Source organism: Pan paniscus, chromosome 9 (genome assembly GCF_029289425.2).
Source record: "Pan paniscus chromosome 9, NHGRI_mPanPan1-v2.0_pri, whole genome shotgun sequence".
Taxonomy (NCBI): Eukaryota; Metazoa; Chordata; class Mammalia; order Primates; family Hominidae; genus Pan; species Pan paniscus.
Genome location: NC_073258.2, coordinates 79,869,353 through 79,892,445, shown reverse-complemented (window position 1 = coordinate 79,892,445; position 23,093 = coordinate 79,869,353). Strand labels below are relative to the sequence as shown.

The following is a 23,093-nucleotide window of genomic DNA, read 5'->3' as shown; positions in this document are numbered from 1 at the left end:
AATTTACCCAAAGTCACTGAGCTGGCAAGTAATGGAACCGGATTTCAAATGTAGGCAATCTGGCTCCAGAGCCATACTCTCAATGTGACCCTACCCTGCTCCGGTACATGCTGGATTGGTACAGCAGTGCATTTTCATACACATATTCCAAGCACTCGTGTATTACATACGTTAAAAAACATACTAAACAGAAATTTGAAATAGATGAGTTAAAATGTTTTCTTACATCTTAGGAAACAGTTCTGTGTACCCTACCTTGGAAACCACTTAAATTCAAAGTTGCCAATGACTAAGAGGAAGGAAATTAACTTGTTTCCAATAATAACTGTACTTCACAGAAACTCTGCACACCTACTAAGGGCCTGGCAACTTGTTAGGGGCTCCTGTATGTTAGCTATGAATATTCAGAGCAACCCAGAGGCCTGAGGAGAGACCAGGGAATGCGTAGGAGAAAGAAGAGACAGGGATGAGGCCTGGGAGGGCGCAGAGCCGTTCTGCCGTTCTCACCCCAGGGCTTCTGAAGTTTATGATGGAACAATTTACTTAGTTCTGGAACTATTTATTTCGTAAAGCTTGACAGATTTACTCAGGAAGAGGCTGTAACAAACACCCTGAAACAACATATCATGTTTCTTAATTTTTGTCTGAAATTCTAACAACTCAGCATGGACTGGTTATCTCAAGCTCATTAGAAGCTCCGATTGAAGATTATATTGTGTCTTTGGTTAATAAAAGATGAGGAAATCAATGTATATTGGCTGAATACATGTGGCCTGGTAGACAGAACTTTTCCAAAACTGGAACCGTAGGGGGAGTCATGAATGTGGTTCTTGGTGGGGTGGTTTTGTTACCTTTAATAGATATTTGGTGAACACTAACCACCTGCTCATGCATATTGTGTACTCACATACATTATCTTTAGTCCTCACAGCAGCTATATAAAAGGTAGGGGTGGTGGGTGGACAAATTACAAATGAGGGGCCGGGCGTGGTGGCTCACCCCTGTAATCCCTGCACTTTGGGAGGCCGAAGCCAGCAGATCTTTTGAGGTCAGGAGTTCGAGACCAGCCTGGCCAAAATGGTGAAACCCCGTCTCTACTAAAAATACAAAAATTAGCCAGGCATGGTAGTGCACACCTGAAATCCCAGCTACTGGGGAGGCTGAGGCAGGAGAATCGCTTGAACCCGGGAGATGGAGGTTGCAGTGAGCCAAGATCACACTACTGCACTCCAGACTGGGTGACAGAGACCCTGTCAAAAAAAAATAAAAAATTACAAATGAGGAGCTGGAAGTATTTTTCCTAATATCATAAAACTAATAGGAGGTAAGTCTGTGATACAAACCCCAATTCTGTTGAACTCCAAAGCTCATTCCACAAATGCACTGTACCCCAAGAATATACTATATACTTTCATGTAGGAGACAGATACAGATAAATAGAAATATAGCAGAGCAGATATATCAGAACTGAAGACAAGGTTAATTCAGAGAAAGGAATGCAGAATGTTCAGCCCTCTAGTACTGGGTGGTCAGTGGTGTCAGGGAAGGCAGGCTCTCAAGGTGAATCGGGAATGCTGGCTTAAAAGATTGTACGGTGAATCATAGCCTGAATTTTTAGGTAAAGAAACCAAAACACAGAGGAAGAAGCCACCCAGAGGTTGTACCTTGGTCATTTATTTCTGCTGCTTCAATTCTTCTTGCTGAATTTCTAATATCAACCAGCCAAGTGGCACACACATCAACTCTGTAAAATGTTGTCACATAAAGTTAAGCTCAGGGGTTAACCTTAAGAGTCATGGAACCTGGGGCCAGGCACGGTGGCTCACACCTGTAATCCCAGCACTTTGGGAGGTCGAGGCAGGCAGATCACGAGGTCAAGAGATTGAGACCATCCTGGCCAACATGGTGAAACCCTGTCTCTACTAAAAATACAAAAATTAGCTGGGTGTGGTAGTGCACACCTGTAGTCCCAGCTACTCAGGAGGCTGAGGCAGGAGAATTGCTTGAACCTGGAAGGCAGATGACGCAGTGAGCCAAGATCACACCACTGCACTCCAGCCTGGCGACAGAGCAAGACTCCATCTAGGAAAAAAAAAAAAAAAAAGTCTGGGTGTGGTGGCTCACACCTGTAATCCTAGCACTTTGGGAGGCTGAGGTGGGTGGATCACAAGGTGAGGAGTTCGAGACCAGCCTGGCCAACATAGTGAAACCCCATCTCAACTAAAAATACAAAAAAAAAAAAAAAAAAAAAAAATAGGCAGGTGGCAGGCACCTGTAATCCCAGCTACTTGTGAGGCTGAGGCAGGAGAATCACTTGGACCTGGAAAGCAGAGGTTGCAGTGAGCCAAGATTGTGCCACTGCACTCCAGCCTGGGTGACAGAGTGAGACTCTGTCTCAAAAAAAAAAAAAAAAGTCATGGAACCTGCAAAATCCTACAGGAATTGGTGACTGTGAACCAAGTGGGCTGCTCTTGTGTGGACAGACTACAAAAAGCTTCCCACCCTACCCTGCAAATAATCAGCCGCTCTCTGTGCCACCTCCCCCTTAGAGCCCTGCTGAACCTTAAGATGGCCCACTGGGTCTGCATTATTTTTCCTAAGGTTCAGTCTGTTTGAAAAGCTGGATGAATATGACTATGTTATAAACCTTCTGTCACTCAAGGTGGGAGAAAATGAGCAGCACTTGCTGTAAGTGGTTGCATTGTCTTGTACTGTATACTTTTATATGTCTGTGCTTATGTTAGCTCTCTTATAGACGATGTACTGCACATGTTGAAAGGTCAGCCACAGATAAGACTGCAAATTGTCTGAGCTCAAAGTTCTTGTCCCAAGCCATCGCCTCCTCCTTCTGAAGAGTTGGGAGTTTGCTCATAGAACTATAGAAAGCTGGGGTTTTAGAACCGTGGCATGGTAGAAACTTGGGGTCAGACTGACTGATTTACAACATCTTGGAACTCACAGAATGTGAGTGTCCTAAAATTATAGCATGTTCTAATCTTTGAACATCAGAACTTAAGAATCCTACTATGTGAGACCCCCTAGAATTAAGCTAGTCAACAAATACTTCTACAATACCTACTATGTGCCAGGCATTATGTTAGATTCTGAATATAAAGACATGAACAAAATTTCCTAAGGGTCTTGCTTTCAGGCAGGTTCCAGAGAATGTCAGAATTTAAGAATCATAAAATGTGAGATTCTTAGAAAAATGAAACATTGCTGTGTTGAAATCCTAGACTGCCAAAGGTGAAGCCTTGAATCATTCTCTCCAGCTCTCTCTACCTTTTTACGAGGCCTAGGGCCTGTTCCAGGCAGGTCGGAATAAAATCTCAGTAATAAGAACATCATTTCAGTTCGGTGACATCACAGAATGGCCAGCTTATAGGGGCTCAGGGATCACCCAGTCCCCACTGCTGCTTTTATCAGCGAGGCCACTGAGGCCCAGAGAGGGGCAGCTGTTTGATAGATCACCTAGCCCCGTCAGGACTAGACCCCGGGTTTTCAGGTATGTCTTAAAGAACAGGCAGAACAGAAAAGGCTTTCCGTGTGCTTCCGAGATTCCCTCTTTGCCAGCCTGCACTGAGGCCCCAGCTCTTCAGAAGGAGTTTGCGGCAACTTTCTCTGTGGAGGCATCAGCCCCGCCCCCGGCCCACGTGTGCAGTAGATCGCCCCGTGTTGGGAGCCCCCCCCCTTCCCGTTGATGAGTGTTTTATTTTGCTCCCTCCCCCTCCCCGTGTGCCTCAAAATCAATTTTCATTATTTTTTCTGTCTGTGTTTGTCTTTGTGGTTCGCAGGTGCTCCCTTGCATTGTTCATCCGCTTCATCAACCCCTATTGAGCAGTCCCCCTCCCCGCCCCCCTCCCCTCCGGCCAATGAGAGCCAGAGGCGGTTACTAGGCAACGGTGTGGCCCAGCCAACCCCGGACTCAGACTCTGAAGAAGAGTTTGTCCCTAATTCATTCTTAGTTAAAAGTGGCTCCGCCAGCCTGGGGGTCGCGGCGAACGGTAAGTCCCTCTCTCTTCCTACTTTTGAGGGTTTGTTTTTAAAATTGTCCTTTCGTTGCGGATGCCTGCTTGGGCCACTTGCCGGGCGGAGGGGCCTGGTGCGTGGTGGGATCCGGGGGAGTTGGGGGCCTGACGTGGCTCCGCGGGCTCAGGCAGCCCCGCTCTTGCCCCGCGGCGCCGCTGGAGTGTGCAAGAGTTGGAGGGCTGCTTCTGTCCCCAACCCCCATGAGAGACATCGGACAGGCAGATGTACCGACAAAGATGCACAGACAGACATCACGAGAAGGAAACATCAGGTGAAGGCCCAGACAGGTAAAGGTAGAGACAAAGATTGACACAGACAGAAAAAAAAAAAAGGTTAAGACATAGGCAACACCAACCAACTACCTACTCTGTGCCAGGGACTGTGCCAGGCACTGTCACAACCATGCCCAGAGACTCAGTATTTTAGCGTCCCCATTTTCACTGGAAAAACTGAGAAGGATTACCCCATTACCCATAAAACAGCGCTGGCTTTAAAAGTTCTCCAGTTTCACAGAGCCTGGAGACAGGCGGCCCTGAAGCCCCAGCCAGCTGCAGGGCTAAATGCTGGCTGCAGAGAGAGCCACTGGGTTTAAGCATGGATCTGCAAGCTCTCTTATTCTGAGCTCTGTCCTGGTGTTTTTAAGGTGGGAGGTGGGGTATGGCAGAAGAGCTCCAGGGTGACCAGCTTGTATCCCCTGATCAGGTGCTGTTAGACTTGAGCCAAGGTGCTTGCCCTCTCTGTCCAGCAGAGGCCAGTCAGCTTCTTTGCAAGGAAACCCAGGAAGGAATTCAAACCTCTAAGAGGTGGGGCAGGATGTACATGAGGTAACCTAGGATCACCTTAATAGCCCCAGGATTTCCTGATGTTTGGAGAAGAGAGGAAATGAAACTGTTTCCCCACAAATAACACTGTAGGTTTTGTGTTGATTTGGCAAACATTTATTTATAAGTGCTTGTGTGGTACTAAATTCCAGGCCAGATTCTGAAAAAGGAGGCAGAGGTTCAAAGAGGGATAAGACAGTCTATGGGCTCTGGAACCAAACAGCTTTGAATTACATACAAGCTTTATTGCTGTGGGACATTAGATAAGTCACATTGCCTCTCCAGGCTTATTTCTTCAAGGGTCAAGTGGGCATTGTAGTGCCTACTTCATGATGAGCACCCATCACAGTGCCTGGAACACAGAAGGAGTGTGGTAACTGTTAGTCATTGCCTGGTCCCCTCCACCTGCCTCTAGGGGATTTACAGACAGCCTGTCTGTGAAAGCTCCCAGCACACTGCTTGGCACTTGGGGATGCTCCAAGAAATGTCAGATGCCATCTTTTCTCTTGGGAGTACATCATTATAGCCGAAGGTGGCAAAGGCGGTAGGAACCTAGTATGTTCTGTGACTGAGGAAGAAGCCTCTACTCTGCCTAAGAGAATTAGGAAATGCCTCCTAAAGGAGGCACTTACAGGACTTGAAGAAATTAGTGAGGTGTGCCAGACAGAGATTACCAAGGGTGTTCTGGGCAGAGGGAACACACGGACAAAGAACTTGAGGTGGGGACATGGGAAGCCTGCCCCAGCTCTTTTAAACCTGGGAGCCTGGGCTGTAAATAGGTGTGAACCTTGGAAGGGTATGGAAGGCCATGTGGTGAAAGTCACCTGAGCTCTTCTGAGAACTGGCTTGAGTTCCCCCACCAAATGACAATGAAGGGCGGTCATTACCTACCCTCCTTTTCTAGCTAGGACCTCCCCGCTTCTGCTGTCTTTGGAAATCAGAGAGATCTTTGTCCTTGATGATTCTCTTCTGACAGGATTTTACACCCTGCATTCTCCATGACCAAGACCCAAACCTCCTCCTTTTTTCTCAGTGCTCCCTGGGGTGGGGTTGTTTTCTTGGTGGTTCAATGTCCCTACTCCTCTATGCCTTTTAGCTGCCTGTGTTTCAAATGATGCACAGAAACACAGGAACCCTGGGCTGGGAGCAAGGAGACCTGGTTCCAGACCCAGCTCTGTGGCTCACTGGCTATTTATCCTTGGCAAATCACTGTCTTTCTAAGCCTCAGTTTCCCCATTTTGCCAGTGATGAAGCAATTTCTAAGGTACCCTGATTTTAGGAGTGTCACGAGTTATTCCTGCCAGTAGCCTTCTTAAGCTTATGGGGTAGGGGGGAAATATATATATATATGTGTGTGTGTGTGTGTGTGTGTATGTGTGATGATGTTCTTTGTTCATTTCTGAGTAAGCCTTACACGTAGAAGAGAAGGCAAGAGATTAAAGTCCTTAATCTCTTCCTTTGCAAATTAGCGAACAAGAGCAATCACTTTGTTGCAAGTTCTAAGGCAAATTGATGACATTATTGCATTATTGATGTGCAGGGAAGGAGATGGGGGACTTTAGCCTGCAGCTGTCTGCTCATTGCTGCTCCTCCATGCTCCTGCACCCCAGGGGACCTTGTCACTTTGGATCCCTTCCCCAGGCCCTTGCTCTGAATGTCACTCTAAAAGTTGGTAATAAGCATGTCTCATGCCTGAAGGAAGAGTCTGGGTCCTTACTGGTCTGTTGCTCTGGGGTTGGGATCATGAGAGAGCTCAGTGAGTCTCTGCCATGGCTGGACCCTGCCTACTGCCTTCCTCTCTCCTGAAACCCAAAACCAGGGATCTTCTATGAGCCAAAGGACATGCTGGTACTGGTGTGGGCTCAGCACTAGTGAGTGAAGATTAGAGGGCCCTGGTACATAGACGTAGCAGGCCTAATAAATGTTTTTATGGTTTTTAATTTGGTTTTTTTCATGGAAAAAATGTGAAATTATTTTAATGGAATTATCTTTATTGTTTCTGCCAATTATAAAAGTAGCAATGCTTGTTAACATTCAAATAATATGGAAAGGTAAAATGTTAAGTTCTCTTATAATCCTTCCTCCCAGATATAACTACGTTTAACAGTTTGGTGCATGGTCTTTCAGAGACTTTTAATTTAGTGTTCATTGAATGAGTGAGTGAATGAACCAATGAGCAAGCAATGCTTAAGGACCACAGTGTAGCAGAGAGCTATAGCCATTGCTCTAGAGACAAGCCTGAAATTGGATCCCAGATGTGCAACTCTAGGCAATGTTTCCAACCTCTGAAAGCATTGGTTGCTCCATCTGTGAAATGGGAGAAAACCTTCCAAGGTTGTTATGGTATTTTAAAAAGTTAAAGCTGATAAAACCTTTCTATCTCTCTTCCCTATCTCCACACCCCCATCTCCTTCCACCAATTTGAGACCTTGGAGACCACCCTCAACAGAGCAATTGCTTTAGGGCCAGCTGAGACTGCATTCAGATTATATTTTAAATTACAAAGAATGCCTCTTTGGCTCCTAAAGGGTGAAAATGAGACAGTTTCCTATGGTGGGAGCTGAGGCTGTTGGAGCCAGCCTTCCCGGGAGCTTGCGCTGGACTCTCCAGCATCACCCCCAGAGGCCCTCTGCCCACAGCTGTGTCAACTCCAGCCTGAGCTGCCATCCCAGATCTGGTAGGCCTCAGAGCTGCCCTGCTAAAATCCCCATGTAAAGTGCAAAGAGGACCGTGGGGTATCACAGAACAGCTCATTGTCCCTGTGGAGAAGAAAACAGGGGAAGTAGCTTTTTCTCTTATCAAAATCCTAATCCTTCCCCAAGGGTAATCATCCAGAAATCACTGATATATATAAAGAAAGATTTCACTAAAATATCAACTAGTCACAGTTGAAAAAGCAAAGGAAGTGGTTAGGATTAAGTAGGTATTCGTCCCTACCCCATAGAAACTTTTCAGAATAAATATTAAATGTTTCGTGAATTGTTCTCATCTAAATTCTAAAGCAAAGGGGCTTTAAAAACTTGGTGGTTAATATTTAAGAGGGTCAGGGAATAAATAGCTCTGAGAAATGTGTCAGTTTCTCAAAGCCTAGGTAAGGTAGTGGGTGGGTGGGAGAATTTACATTTAATAAGGACTTTCTATGTGCTCGAAGTCTTTCTATAAAACATGCATTATCGTATTTGTGTCTCAATTTATGTCCCTTTCACTGTTTAGGAAACTGAGGCTCAATAAGGGGCAGTGACTTGCCCATTAGTCATTGGTCATAAGGGCATGGAAAAGATTCAGACCCAAGCCTGTTTGACTCTAGAGCCCCATTTTTTTTTCCTTCTGTTGTTTTTTTTTGTTTTGTTTCAAATATCAGATCCTGTTACTTTTGTCTTCTCCTTAGTAGGAGTTTGAAGAAGATAAGAGGAATATTACCAAAGAAAAGCTGGTTTTAAGAGAATTCCAAGTTGTTGGATTCCTTTTACCTCACAAACCTTTATGAAGCCCCTGTTATATGACATGAATCAGACCAGATGACTGGGCACTAAATTTTGGTGCAGCTTCCTCAGAGCCAAACTTTGGATGCTAGGCCGTCCATGGCTCTTTTCTTTTTTCAGCACTGTGTCCTTACTGCCTTGCCTTACAAATTTCTCACTGGTCAGCATCACTGTTGTTTGGCAGTTTCATTGACTTTCTCAGGTCTTAAGCAGCTGGGATTATTTTGTTTTGACTACCAATCCAGTGGAGGAGTGTTTATTTTTCTTTCTAAATGGGAAACACTGCCATGTTTGTAAGCTCCTTCTAAAAGTGTTTTCTTAAAACAAAAAATTCAACTTAATTGAGAACCTATTCAGAGTCCCTGGGGGTGTCAACCAAGGTCCTTTTAAGTCAGTTTGTGAAATCAGAAAGCAAAATTGTGCCTGTTTCTAACAGTTGAAAGGAAGGTCCGGTGAGATTTTTGTCTTCTTTCACTATGAATTTCGTGGAGCCTGGGTTTTTGTTGTTGTTGTTGTTGTTGTTGTTTCATGCCAACTGCAGTTACTTGGATGTGCTTCTTTACCTAGTTCTGAGGGTGTAGAACACTGGGGTAGGTAAAGTTTTCAGCAATTTTGTTCACCACTTCTCTCAACTCTCTTGCAGCAAAAGACCCTCATTGGTAAATAAATTCTTACTACACCAGCTATGTAGCAAAATTAAGTACCTAACTCCTGTTGGCAAGACAAATTGATTTCTTCCTTTATTCATTCATTCATGATGACATTTTAAATGTTTGTGGATGTTTTCCAGAGAGATGAGGGATGAAGGGTATTCTAAACAGAGAGACCCTTTAAAATTGGTATTTAATTTATTGGGTTAAAATTCCTTAAATGAAACCCTTGGAATCAGAAGCACTTTAGAATTTGGAAATGTTCAAATTTAAGAAAGAAAATGGAGTACATATTTTGTATTTCTCCTAACACTCCTGCAGTAATCAAACACATCACTATTTCTGCCGTGAAACATGAATACTTATACTCACGGGATTTTAAAATGACTCCAAGCCTCATGTCAGTTCAGGTCAGGTTTTGCCTCTAAATGAGTTTTGGTTAAACATTTAGTCTCAGAGTTTTGGGGTTTCAGAGTGATGGCTAATAAATGGTGATCCTGAATTGTGTCTTCTTAAAAATGAGGGAAGCGGAGCTCAGAAAGATTTAGCAACTTGCTCATGGTTGTAGAGATAACTAGATAACTTGAAAACTAGACAGCATGATACAGGTACAAGTTGCTGACCAGGAAGCTCCATAGATGTGCTTATTGTTTATCCATAATCACTGCTTAGAAAGGCCTAGCCGCTCTGCTATAGAAATCAGAGTTCAGGAGGCCAACACCAGCAGGCTGGGTGGCTCTCAGGCCTGGAAATTCAGCAGGAAAGAAGCCAAGTGGTCAGATGCCTAGAACTTGGCAACTCTGAGTTGATAAGGAGCATTTCCTGATAGACCGTCTGCTGTCGGGCCCCCTTTCTTTGATGCCCCACTGTCTTCTGTACTCACTCCTCCCTAACAGTCTGGGACCTAGTTATTCACATGTCTGGTTCCCTCGTGCAACTCCCAGTTCCTAGAGGTAGGCCTTGTGTACACTATCTCCAGGGCTGAGCACAGTGCCCTGTGTATGTGTATGTGCTAAAATCAAAATTGAAAAAAAAAGTGCTGATTTCCTTTCTTCCTTCTTTCCACCAGCACCCCGTCCACACACATGCACAGCAATAACCCTAGGAACGGGGCACTGAGGCACATACCTGATACAGCTGTGGAGAGTCACAGAGATGAAGCGATTTGTCTAGGTACAGAGTCAAGATGCAAAGCATGGCCCCAGACTCCAGTGTTCTTTCCACTCTACCAGGTGCCTCCCTTAATTAGACAAGCTCTCACCTATGGCCTCCCACCTGGGGCAGACCATTATGCCCCCGCATTGAGGGCAGTGGTGACAACCTCACAGGGGACACTTCTGTTTTTATACTGTTGACAAAGCCCTTTTTCATACATTACCTCGGGGAAACTCTGGTGACTCTAATTTAATTGCCACATCGGCTTTCTAGGAGGTAAGGCTTCTTCCTGACCTTGCAAAATAAACAGGTCACGTTTTGAATTAATGTAACTGAACATCCTGGGAGAACCAGGGCCCTCTAATTAGTCACTCATTGTAGACTCTTTGCAGTTCCTTTTCCACTAATTTCCCCAAATACCACTGCATTAAAAGGTACAAAAATAACATTTTTCATGTATGGCTTGATTGGACCTAGGAATTCCTAGACCACTCCCCGAGGAAGGCACATTAGCTATGTGTCCAGGCTTTCTCCATCTGGAAACTAAGCCTGGTTTGTGACCCTGTTGAAATGGTCATGGTCTGCTCCATGGATCCCTTGTGGACACCAAACCACATTTTAAACCATCTCCTGACACTTTAGGGCCCAGACCGTTGAAGAGGCACCTGGAAGGAGGCCAAGGAGAGTGTGGGAGATTAGTAGAACTAACATTTGTGTACCTTCTCATTCCCGAAGCTTGTTCTCCTCTGTCATCTCACTGGATCCACAGAAAAGTCCTGTGAGATTGGAGAAATGTGAAGGAGGGTGAACACTGTGTCCACGTGAGAAACAGGCTCAGGGAGATGCAGCTTAGCACAGAGCTGCCCCTTGGCCACAAGGCTTGGAACTAGTTTGGGCTTTGTTCATGGATGGTCAGTCCAACATGTGAGGCTCAGTGCCATCATGTGAGGCCCGCTGCTATCATGTGAGCTCAGTTTCCCAGTTACAAACTTCATCTGGAGAAGCCTCATCATGAAAACCTGCTTACAGAGAGGCACAGGCCTGGAAGCAGGAGATCTGCTGTGATCCCAGTTCTGCCTCTAGCCTGCTGTGTCACCTTGCAAAAGGCTCGTCTGTTGGTTCTTCGGCTTTCTAGTCTGAGCAGTGAGAGAATTGGATGAAACCAGCATTTCCCAAACCATATTCATTTCTGTGTCACTGTCTTAGTCTGTGCCAGAGCGGTGTGCCCACCTAAATGGTTATTTATGTTCCTTTAAACTGCTGCCTTTTCCAAACTTTTTCTCCTTTAGTGAATTTTTTTATTTCAAAAGGAAATTGTATATTACTGCTGCATTCCACTTGCCATATGGCAAGTGTATGACTTGCCATAAATAGAAGGTAACTGTAAAAATAAATACTATGAAAGCAGGTTATCCCATTCTGGTGAGAGAATGTCTGCTCAAGGACACTGAGGAGAGATTTGCCTCTCTGCATTAAACAAGGACATTGGCAACTGATAGGTGGTGAAAACACACTAGTTCCCAACTTAGACTTCCTCTTTGACATCATCCAAAGGGTTGAAAGAAAATAGAAGCTATTCTGCATGTGACTCGGTGTTATTTAATGTTTGTTCTCACTGTAATCACCTGAAATCACATCCCTTGGGTACACAGCTCTGTGGCTTTTTCCAGTACTCTGTAGGATTTTAATGCTGCCCCCACACAGCCTGCTCACCTTGAGAATAAACATCTCTCGCTGCTCTCAGGCCCATCCTTCTTCCATTTCCTAAACGTGGTCTTTGGGAGCCATCTGTTCCCACCCTTCCCCAGGCAGCCCCCTGCCCTCTGCCCCTGTCATCATGTCTGAGCTGGGTGCTTTGAGCTCAGCTGGATCCCCCATTACTGGTTAATGGCTCCCAGTTTAAACCAGGAAACTTTGTGGCTTCCTTTTCTCCCTTCCCTTCCTCTCCTTCTGAACTGCCATTATTTATATAGGTGTTTGAGATTAAACAACTAAAAAAAATTCCCTCTGCTTTATAAGGCCTAAAAGGACTGAAGCCAGAAGAAAAACAGAAATGGCACAATGTGGAGCAATGGCAGGGAAAAATAGGTTGTGGAGGTTTACAGGTCTGTGCTGTGTAGTCTTGGGCAATTTGCTTAACCTCTCTGGGCCTCAGTCTCGTCTGTAAAATGGAGAATAGTACAGTCTTCTCTCTTGATCCACAGGGGATTGGTTCCAGGACCCTCCCCGCAACGGCAACCTCCAGGGATACTAAAATCTACAGATGCTCAAGCCCTGATATAAAATGGCATAGTATTTGCATATAACTTACGGACATCCTCTTGTATAATTCAATCGTCTCTATATTACTTATAATACTTAACAATGTGAATGCTATGTAAATAGTTGTTATATTGTATTTTTAAATTTTATACTTTTTTTTCTGACTATTTTTGATATTCAGTCAACCATTGGTTGAGTCCATGGATTTGGAGGGGCAGTTGTACTTCACAAAATTGTGGTATAAATGAGAAAATATGGATAAGGCTTCTCTCACAGTGATTGCTATATAATAGATGCCCAATGAATGTCAGTTTCCTTATTCCCTTTCTGGTCCCCAAAAGTTTTTGGCCAGATATTCCTGGGAGGCAAGCAGATTCCTACACTCTTACCCCTCCTGGCTTGGAAGAGCCCCAGCAATTAACAGCTCAGCCTGGGAGTCATGATCTTTAATCCCCCTCCCCCTCCTGGGTGATTTCCAGAGATTTCGGGTGGGAGAGTAAGCCCAAGGCACCAGCTAAACAAACATAGCATGTAGTCTCAGAGACAAAGCCTCAGATGCTCTTGCTGGAGCCCGTATGCTGTTTCCAGTCCCCATAGTTCCAGCGATAGAGTGCTGATGTTTGGTACCAGATGAAACGCTGTGATGCTTTTTCCTTCTGGTCAGCTGGCCTTCCCCCAGAGTTGAAAGGAAAGGAAAATGACTGGTAATTCATTTATGCTCCACTCCCTCTTTCCTGGTGGATCCTATTTCTATAAATAACTCTGGGAAGCTGCTAACCAGCTAACAACAACAGTACCTATATTTGCACTTCCAGAAACCCTTCTTCAGATGCCCCAGTGGAACCTTGGGGGAATGCATACCTGATGTGAACCAAGCTCCTTTCCCCACTATCTCAGTGACCTCACCAAGCTTACCTCTTTTACCCAGTTGCCCATCTATAAAATGGGAATAAGAATAGCAACCTGGGGAGTTTGCTAGGATAAAGGAGAAACAGGAAAACATCTAAGACACTGAGATCAAGGCAGGTGTTTAGTGTTTACTGGTCTTCTCTTGGAAAATAATAGAGACCATTTTTAGGGGATAAGGAGGTTATCTCATCAAAACTAAAGTTGTGATCACCGGTCTGCTATTATCCTGAGAAGGAGCAAAAATGGAAGTGGAGATGATCCCTGTCTATTTGCTAGTTTTACAAAATGCTGCTCCTCTTAGCCAAAACATTCCTACTATGTCTCCTTTCTCCTGGACCGCTTCAGTAGCATCCTTCTGGCCTCCCTGCCCCTGTCTCTCCCTTTAATCCATCCCTCACATTGTTCCAGGTGTTACCTCTCAAAGAGCCCCTGCTAGTGCCCTCCCTGGGTTTCCCGCTGCTGGCAGCTCGGGTCCTGATCCTTAGCAGGGCAGCCCCAGCCCTTCTTCCCAGAGCCCTATCCTTCCTCGAGTTGATTACTTTCATGCAGATTCAACACAGCCTCTGGTCAGTGTCTGGTGATGTCCGGCAGAAAAGGCCAAAGCCTCACTAATCAGAGTGAAAATAGGGAAGGTCTTTCTGATTTCGAGTGATATGGAGGAAAAATGAGGCTTGTTGACCCTCAGAACCAATTCAACTCAGCAAATTTTTTGTTAAGGACCTACTGTGTGCCAGGGCCCATGGAGGATAGAAAGCAGTCAGCTCACCCCTGTTGGGGAGACAGAAACACACTAAACAGTTTGCCCTGAAGCAGCCACTAGTAAGGGGAACTGGTGACGGAGTGTGCCAGGGTGTGTGGGGCTACAGAGGTGTAATGCAAACTGGGAGGTTGGGGGAACTTCCTAGAGAAAGGTGCTAACTACTGAGGAACACAGGCAAGTTTGCACATTCAGGCTTATCTGGAAGTGAACTTTACTTTTATGTATCTATAGGGCTCCTATGGACTGAATTGTGTTCACCATCAACATTCACCACCCTCAAATTCATGTGTTGAAGCTCTAACTCTCTATGTGATGGCATCAGAGATAAGGCCTTTAAGGAGGTGATTAAGATTAAATAAGGTCATAAGGGTAGAGCCCTGATCAGATAGAACCAGTGTCCTTATAAAAGAGGAAGAGACCCCAAAGAGCTCTCTGTCCTCCATGTGAGACACAGCAAGAAAGTGGCCATCTACAAGCCACGAAGAGAGCCCTCACCAGAAACCGAATCCCATCAGAACCTTGATCTTGGACTTCCCAGCCTTCAGAACTATGGGAAAATAAATTTCTATTATTTAAGCAACCTAGTCTATGGAATTTTGGTACAGCAGCCTAAGCCGACTAAGACCAGAGCTCTGGTATAAGGATGAGCCTAGACATACAGACTTTGCATGTCTGTTATTTGTGTGTAACCAAATGCTCCCAACCTAATTGTGGGGTCTGGAAGTGTTTATTTCCTCCATTCATTCATTCATCTGTCCATTCATTTAGCAGACTCTTCCTGGTGTGTGCTCTGTGTGGGGTCCTGTGCTGGAGAGTGAACTCTGGTCAGACCTCATCTGTGCCCACCATGGGCAGCCATGTGCATTGGGCACACATGAAGGAAGCACTGCAGTCCTCTGCGCAGACAGGGGGACAAGGCAAGGCTCTCTTCCTTTCTAGGAAGGAAGGGCTGCCATGGCAAAGGCCAGCTTTACAGCCCACTCTCCATCCATCCCCTTCCAGCTCTCAGAGAGCAGCCCTTGAGCACGCTGCATTTTCCCGGGGTTTGATGTGGGAGGAGACAAGCAACATAACCTGCAGGCAGGTGTGCTGGAATCAAAGAGGGCCTGATCACACCTTTGGACAGTAGAACAGATGAGCAAATCCCATTCCTGAGCACCTACAGTGTGCCAGGGGCTTCGCCTTTCTCATTCCGTTGAGTCTGCTCAGCTGGGAGGCTCTAGAGCAGAAGAGCTAAGAGTGTGGGTTTGAATGTTGGCTCTGTCATTATTAGCTGTGATCTTTAGCAAATGCTTTTAACCTCGGAGTTTTCATTTTTCCCTTATGTGTAAAACAGGGATAATATTAATAATACCTACCTCATTGGTGGTATTAGAATTCAATGTGAAATAATATATGTGAAGTACTTAGCAAAGTGCCCAGTTATTGTACAGTCTTAATAAATGGAAATTTCTATCATTGTTGTCATTTTTCTGGTTAGTGTTTTACTCAACAGAGCCTAAGAAAGATACAATAATTTGCCCAAGGTCACAGAGATAGTAAGTGGCATTTTTGCATCCCAGGTGTGCCTGGCTCTTCACAATCTTTTCTCACTCCCACCAGACTGCCTCCCTTATCTAACAGCCATCTCTCCCTTTCTTGACAACCCTCAGGCAGCCATAGGGTCTAAGGGAACCTCTAAAGCAGATCAGGGATTTTTTCTCCCCCCGCCCTGCACTATACCCTACCCTGCTGCACAGAGGATCAAGCTGCATGCACATTTTGGGAGCAGTTTATGACCCCTGGCCAGAGGCCCCTGAATGGAAACCGCTGAGTTGCACTCCGGCTCTCTGCTCTGTTCAGATGCCCCTATTGGGCCCTGTGTGGATGACAAGATGATGCATGAGGTCTGGCTAAGCAGCTTATTTGTCTGAGCTGGTGATGGCCTTTGTCCTGAGGTGGGTTAATGGTAAGGGGCAGTGGCCCTTGAAGGCCTGGACAATGGGAAGCCTTCTCAGGTCATCAAATCACTCAGTGGAATGGCCCTGAGTCCCTTAGAGCCCCCTCAGAACACAGGAGGCCTCTGCTGACCCTGCTCATCACCCATTGATGTACCCGCCGCCCTGCCAACCAAAGGGGAACACTGGAATAATGGAGAGAGAGAATCAAAGAGCATTCAAATGACAAAGGACTTCAGAGGAGGAAACTGAGACAGAGAGAGGACAGTGATCATTCCTGACTTCCCACCTCCCCCTGCACCCAGTTCTGCACCGTGCTTTCCTAGCTTGGCTTGTTTCTTTCTCCAAATGCAGCAGGCCCACAACTAACCAGACCAGGCTGTTTTTCCCAGCTGTTCCTTTCATTGCTGAAACCTAATGCTGCAGATTTCAGTTCCAACTTCACCTGGCAGCCATGGCCTACCAGAATTCACCCTTTCCCTACTTCTTGAGCCCCTCTGATCCTTCCCCAAGCCCCTAGTCTTGTGAGCAACACCATTTAGCCTCTGCTGCCTGCTTCAACAAAAGCAGCTTGCTCCCTTTGATCAGTTTCCTACATTTGCTTCTGAATAAAGATCCTATTTAAAGATAACTTCTAATATTAGGATTTTTTCCAAGTTTGAAACCCACTGATTTAGATCAACCCTTTTATTTTATGGAAAGTTGCAGAGCTAGGATTCAAATCCACGCCTTCTGATTCCCAATCTTGACTTCCTCTCAATGTATGTATTCATTTATTCATTACACAAAGATTTCTAGCACACCTACTGTGTGTCAAATACTGAGCTGGTCCCTAGAGTACTGACATATATAAGACAGTGCTCCTGCCCTCAAGGAAGGGCCTGAGCATTAACATCCAGTCCTGCTGAGGGTTCAAAACGCAAATATGAAAATGCCTATTGACTTTGGCATCCATGTGACCACTGGCGACTTTGGTAAGGGCATTTTCAGAATGTGGAGGCTAAAACCAGAGGAGGATGGATGGGAGGGGAGCTGGCAGAGGCAGTTTAAGTAAATGATCTAAAGAGACTGGGCTTTGTGTCACAAATTACTTACTAATTACAAAGGGAAAAGAGTTACTTTATAGTGGGGAGATCAGGAATCACCACCTTAACCAAGTGACCAAACTTAGCACTCCATTAGTGAGCCATCCTAATATGACGCAGTAAGATGTACGTCTCATCACACATGAGGTACACTTGCCAAAAATATGTAACCTGAATCCAATTATGAGAAAACAATCAGACACATCCAGAATGCAGGACATTTTACAGAATAACTGGCCTGGACTTTCAAAAAGGCTAATACCATGAACAAAAGGACTGATGAGTATTTGGGTGGGTAGGAGGCTCTGGTAGATTAAAAGAGACTAAAGAAATCAGCCAAAAACTTGACTCTTACAAGCGATTGAATCCTGTTTTTCTAAATGCTATAAAAAAGACAGTTGGGGGCCGGGCGCAGTGGCTCACGCCTGTAATCCCAGCACTTTGGGAGGCCAAGGCAGGCAGATCACGAGGTCAGGAGATCGAGACCATCCTGGCTAACACTGTGAGACCCCGTCTCTACTGAAAATACAAAAATTACCCAGGCGCGGTGGCGGGTGCCTGTAGTCCAGCTACTGGGAGGCTAAGGCAGGAGACTGGCATGAACCCGGGAGACGGAGCTTGCAGTGAGCCGAGATCACTGCCACTGCATTCCAGCCTGGGCAACAGAGCAAGACTCCGTCTCAAAAAAAAAAAAAAAAAAAAGACAGTTGGGAAGAATTGGAGAAATTTTAAACTAAGTATGTATGTTAGGTGATATGGAATAATTATTCATTAATAGTCATATTGTGGTTAGATGATAGAATGTTCTTATTCTTAGGAGATGTGTGCTGATATAAAGTGTACTGAAGTCTACAACTTTCAGATGATTCAGAAAAACTTTTTATGCATCGAGATGAAGTAATGTGGCAATATATTAACTGACAGATTTAAATGAAGAGTATATGGGCTTTTCTGCACTATTCTTTCAACTTTTCCATAGGGTTGAGATTTTTCAAAATAGAAAATGGGAGTGCCTGTACTTAGATTGGCTAGAGACTGGACAATAGCAATTGGGTTTTGGAAAGATTTCTTGGGACAGGTGAGATTGGGTGCTTTTTTTCATGAGAGCCCACCCTCACAACCAAGCAATGCTTTATACCAAGCATTGACTTCGCCTCTTGGAATACAGAACCCCTCCAAACCTTTACAGAGAACCGATGGTTTGGCAGTTGTGATAAAACAGGCCCTTCCTGGGCATGGAGGGAACTTCAGCAAGGCACCGGATCCAGTAATGGGAACCACATTGGCAGGAGTGTAGGGAGCTCCACCCCAGAAATAGCCCTTCTGTGCCGAGGCAGGACAACTGGAATGAATTATGCACATTCATACTTGTTAAACTGCCTTGGCACCAGAAGTGATCCTCGTAACCTGAGCTTTACAGCAGCACAGCCATACTTAAAGTTGGGTCAGCCTTGCCCCCGCACTCTCTCTGTCGGAGGTTTATAGCTAAGGCATAAAACAATTCAGCATGAGCTGAAACATGAAAACCTCCTCCAGATTGCAAAGGTAAACTTCTCTTTTTAAAGTTTTCTGAGGAGGCAGTGTTTGGGAATAAAGTCTTGTCTGTCTCCTTCTGCTTTTCCAGTCCTTGGCCAGGTCCCCACACACCCTGCCCCCACCTCACTCCCTACCTCAAGCCTAGACCACAATCCAGTCACACACAGAAGCTGCTGCATCCTGTAGTTGGAGGGTTCTGTTGTGACCAGGGAGTCTTGGTTTCTGAAACTGAGCCTTGAAGCTGTGTGGCCTTGGGCAAGTTGAGTCCCCTCTCTAAGCTTCAGCCTCTTGGTTATTTATAGACAATATTTATTACAGGGTTATCCAGACCATACAGGTGTGTGGTCACTGTGTACGTGAGACCAGTGCACACAGTGGGTACTCTGTAAACAATGAAGTTTGCCTCATGTATCGATTCTTCCTTTCCTGAAAGATTTCTCTGTACAATGGAATGTTGTTTGACAGCATTTTACCCACAGTAGAATTTCTTTCAAAACTGGAGTCGGTCCTCTCAAACCCTGCTTCTGCCTTATCAACTATGTTGATATGATATTCTAAATTCTTTGTAGTCATTTCAACAATGTTCACAGCATCTTCATCAAGAGTAGTTTCCATCACAAGAAACCACTCTCTTTGCTCATCCATAAGAAGCAACTCCTCATCCATAAAAGTTTTATCATGAGATGGCAGCAATTCAGTTACATCTCGAGGCTCCACTTCTATTTTTCTTGCTACTACCAACACACCTGCAGTTACTTCCTCCACTGAAGTCCTGAATTTCTCAAAGTCACCCATGAGAGCTGGAATCAGTTTCTTCCAAACTCTTGTTAATATTTCACCCCTCTCCTATGAATCTTGAGCATTCTTAATGGTATTTAGAATGGTAAATCCTTTCCAGAAAGTTTTCAATTTGCTTTGCCCAGATCCATCAGAGGAATCACTATCTATGGCAGCTATAGTCTTACAAAATGTGTTTCTTAAACAATACGATTTGAAAGCCAAAATTACTTTTTGATCCATGAGCTGAAGAATGGGTGTTACATTAGCAGGCATGAAAACAACATTCATCTCCTTAGTTATCTCCATCAGAGCTCTTGGGTGACCAGGTGCATTGTCAGTAAGTGGTAATATTTTAAAAGAAGTCTTTTCTTCTGAGCAGTAGCTCTCAACAATGGGCTTAAAACATTCAGTAAACCATGCTGTAAACAGATGTGCCATCATCCAGTCTTTGTCATTACATTTAAAGAGCACAGGCAGAGTAGATTTAGCATCATTCTTAAGGGCACTGGGATTTTTGGAATGATAAATGAGCACTGCCTTCAACTTCAAGTCACCAGCTGCATTAGCCCCTGACAAGAGAGTCAGCCTATCCTTTGAAGCTTCAAGCCAAGCATTGACTTTTCCTCTCTAACTATGAAAGTCCTAGATGGCATCTTCTTCCAATAGAAGGCTGTTTTGTCTATGTTGAAAATCTGCTGTTTAGTGTAGCCACCTTCATCAACAATCTTAGCTAGATTTTCTGGATAACTTGCTGCAGTTTCTCCCATCAGCACGTGCTGCTTCACCTTGCACTTTTATGTTATGGAGGCTGCTTCTTTCCTTAAACCTCATGAACCAACCTCTGCTTGCTTGAAACTTTTCTTAGACAGCTTCCTTGCCTCTCTCAGACTTCACAGAATTGAAAAGAGTTAGGGCCTTTGCTCTGGATTAGGCTTTGGTTTAAGGGAGTGTTGTGGCTGGTTTGGTCTTTTATCCAGACCACTAAAACTTTCTCCATAAAACATAAAACAGCAAAAAGGCTGTTTTGCCTTCTTATCATTTGTGTGTTCAATGGAGTTGCAATTTTCATTTCCTTCAAGAACTTTTCCTTTGCATTCACAATGTGGCTAACTCTTTGGCTCAAGAGACCTAGCCTTCAGCCTGTCTCAGCTTCTGACATGACTTCCTCACTGAATTTAATAATTTCTAGCTTTAGATTTAAAGTGAGAGGCACACAACTCTTTCTTTCACTTGGCCATTGTAGGGTTATTAATTGGCCTAATTTCAATATCATTATGTCTCAGGGAATAGAAAGGCCGGAGGAGAGGGAGAAAGACAGGGAATGGCCAGTCAGTGGAGCAGTCAGAACACAAACCTTTATCACTAGGTTTGCCATCTTACACCAGACACAGTTTGTGGCATCTTAGAACAATTACAATAGTAACACCAAAGATCACTGATCACAGATCACCATAACAGAGATAATAATAGTTTAAACATTTGAAATGTTACAACAATTACCAAAATGAGAAACAGAAACATGAGGTGGGCATGTGCTGTTGGAAAAATGGCACCAATGGTCTTGCTTGACTCAGGATTGCCACAAACCTTCAATTTGTAAAAATATGGTATCTGCAAAATGCGCTACAGCAAAGTGAAATAAAACAAGGAATGCCCTTACGTAGATCTCTATAGAGAATCGTTGTTTTGATTATGAACAGAAGTTTTTCCAAAATTACTCTTGCTTTCATCTAAAAGATAGCCAAAGTACAGTCCTTAATGGAAGAGAAATAATGTGGAAAATCACAGGAAAATAATTTGATTTTATCCTTTTATTAAGAGTTTTTAGTAGAAGGGCAGGAGAAGCTTTGACGTCAGCCAGACCTCAATTCAAATCCCAGCCATGCCACTTACTGGCAGAGTGACCCAGACAGATTAGTAATCCATTCTGAGCCTCAGTGGCTTCATCTGTAAAATAAGGCATAATAATACTGACCCAGCAAAGGGAAGTGAAGATACAGTGTGCTTTGTGAAAAGCTCTTAGCCCAGTACCTAGCAAATAGAAAGCATTTAATGAACAGAGCTACAATTAGTACCGAATCTGAGAAGAGCAGGAACGCTCCTGATATCCAGACCTGTCTCTCAAGTATTGTTCTTGGGCACCAGGAATGACAGACCAAGGGAAGCCAGCTGACATCAAAAGCCTTGCCCTGCAGATCTTCAAATAGATGATGAAAATGCACTGTGATTTCTGCCCTTTTGAAGCTGTCTCTTAGCCTAGCCCTTCAAGCTACTAGGGATTTGATGGGCTGGGAGGACACTGAGGATGAGAAGAAACTTCAATTTGTTGTTTCAAAGTAAGGCAGCTCCTTCAGATAAGGCAACCTGGTTTTTTCAGAGCCTAGGTTCCCAGACATGTGGTCAGGTAGGGAAAATGATCTTCATCATTGCCTTTTTCTTTTGGCAAACGTACTAGGGATGGGTAGGAAAGTGTGGACCAGAATCAGGTTCTTTGTTTTTTTTTCTGCCTGAGTCAGGACTACGAACCCCAAACTGCTTCTGCAGAGGTTGAGCATTTTCACTGGAGTCACCACATGTCAGCTAGTTCATCCCAGGCAGATTTCTGCTTCCAGTCCCAGTTCTGCCTCTCACTAGTGATGACACTGGAGAGTCACTCTGCCTTCTTGGCCCTCACTTTGCTTATCTCTAAGGAAAGAAGAAAACCAGCTGCTCTGCTGGCCTCTTTAGCCTGTCATATGGCCTCTGTGAGATAAGGCATGTGAAAGTATGAGTGCTCCCAAGGTGGGGAACAGAAACGCAGTCCTCACCACGCACTCTGCAGTGAGGCGGGCACGTTATACACACACCTTTGTGCAACAGGCCTTTTCCCAAAAGGCTATACCCAAACAGAATTTGTTGTTACTAAAATACATGGTAAATAGAATCTTTAATAAATAGAAGCATTTTAAGTACAGAATAGGAGATGGAGAAAACTAACATTTACTTACCACATACTACTTTTAATTTATTCTGATTTTGTCATCAAGATTCTTGACGGTGTATTTTTGCACATTAAAGTAGCACACCTGGATTATAAAGATTTTCAAACAGGTTGTCTACAGTATCACTAAAGATCTAGGTACATTTCCCTACTAGAAAAAAAAATGGTTTTTAAATATGCCTTGAAAATTTCTATCCCTCTGGACAGATGATAATTTATGACAGGCAATTAAATGATGTATGTGTATTTGTTGAATGTGAATTTCTCCTGGTGAAGCAGAGAAAGTAATATATAAAGAGGGGCAGAGGGTAGGAAGGGACCAGACTTGTTTCCTGCTCATTTGCACAATGGGTCAGACATTTCCACTCTCCACATTCCTCAGGATAGGAGTCTGCTGCTCACACTGATGCCCACCCCTTGCCCCCACACCAAGGCGTCCTTTTTTTCTTCTGTCTCACTTCTTCCAAGAGTCAAGATCCTTCTTGGAACATAACTCAAGCTTCAGAACATACTTCCTTTAGGACTGGAAAATTTCCTAGAAGTTGGGGTGTGAAATCTCCCCCTTCCTCCAGGGCCTCCTGCCCTAGCTTGGGGGTTGCCACCTACAGACTGCATTTGCTGTCTGAGCAAACTCAGCACGTCTTGTCTCAAAGGTGCACATTCATTTAAGGGTATCAAGTTGAAGTCCTCTTCTCTGGAGCTAATAG

General features: G+C 44.5%; 1 protein-coding gene across 4 annotated transcripts in view; it reads left to right on the top strand.

The window, feature by feature from the left end:
* TENM4 (teneurin transmembrane protein 4) overlaps positions 1–23,093 on the top strand; it is a 3,002,963-nt gene that overhangs the window by 2,696,407 nt on the left and 283,463 nt on the right. For 3 of the 4 annotated variants that reach the window (XM_063608694.1, XM_063608693.1, XM_063608695.1), the window contains one exon: positions 3,795–4,004. The exons of the other annotated variant lie outside the window; for it this stretch is intronic. In XM_063608694.1, the coding sequence (XP_063464764.1) occupies positions 3,795–4,004 (210 nt within the window). The remainder of the gene's footprint in view (positions 1–3,794; positions 4,005–23,093) is intronic. 4 annotated transcript variants of the gene reach the window in all.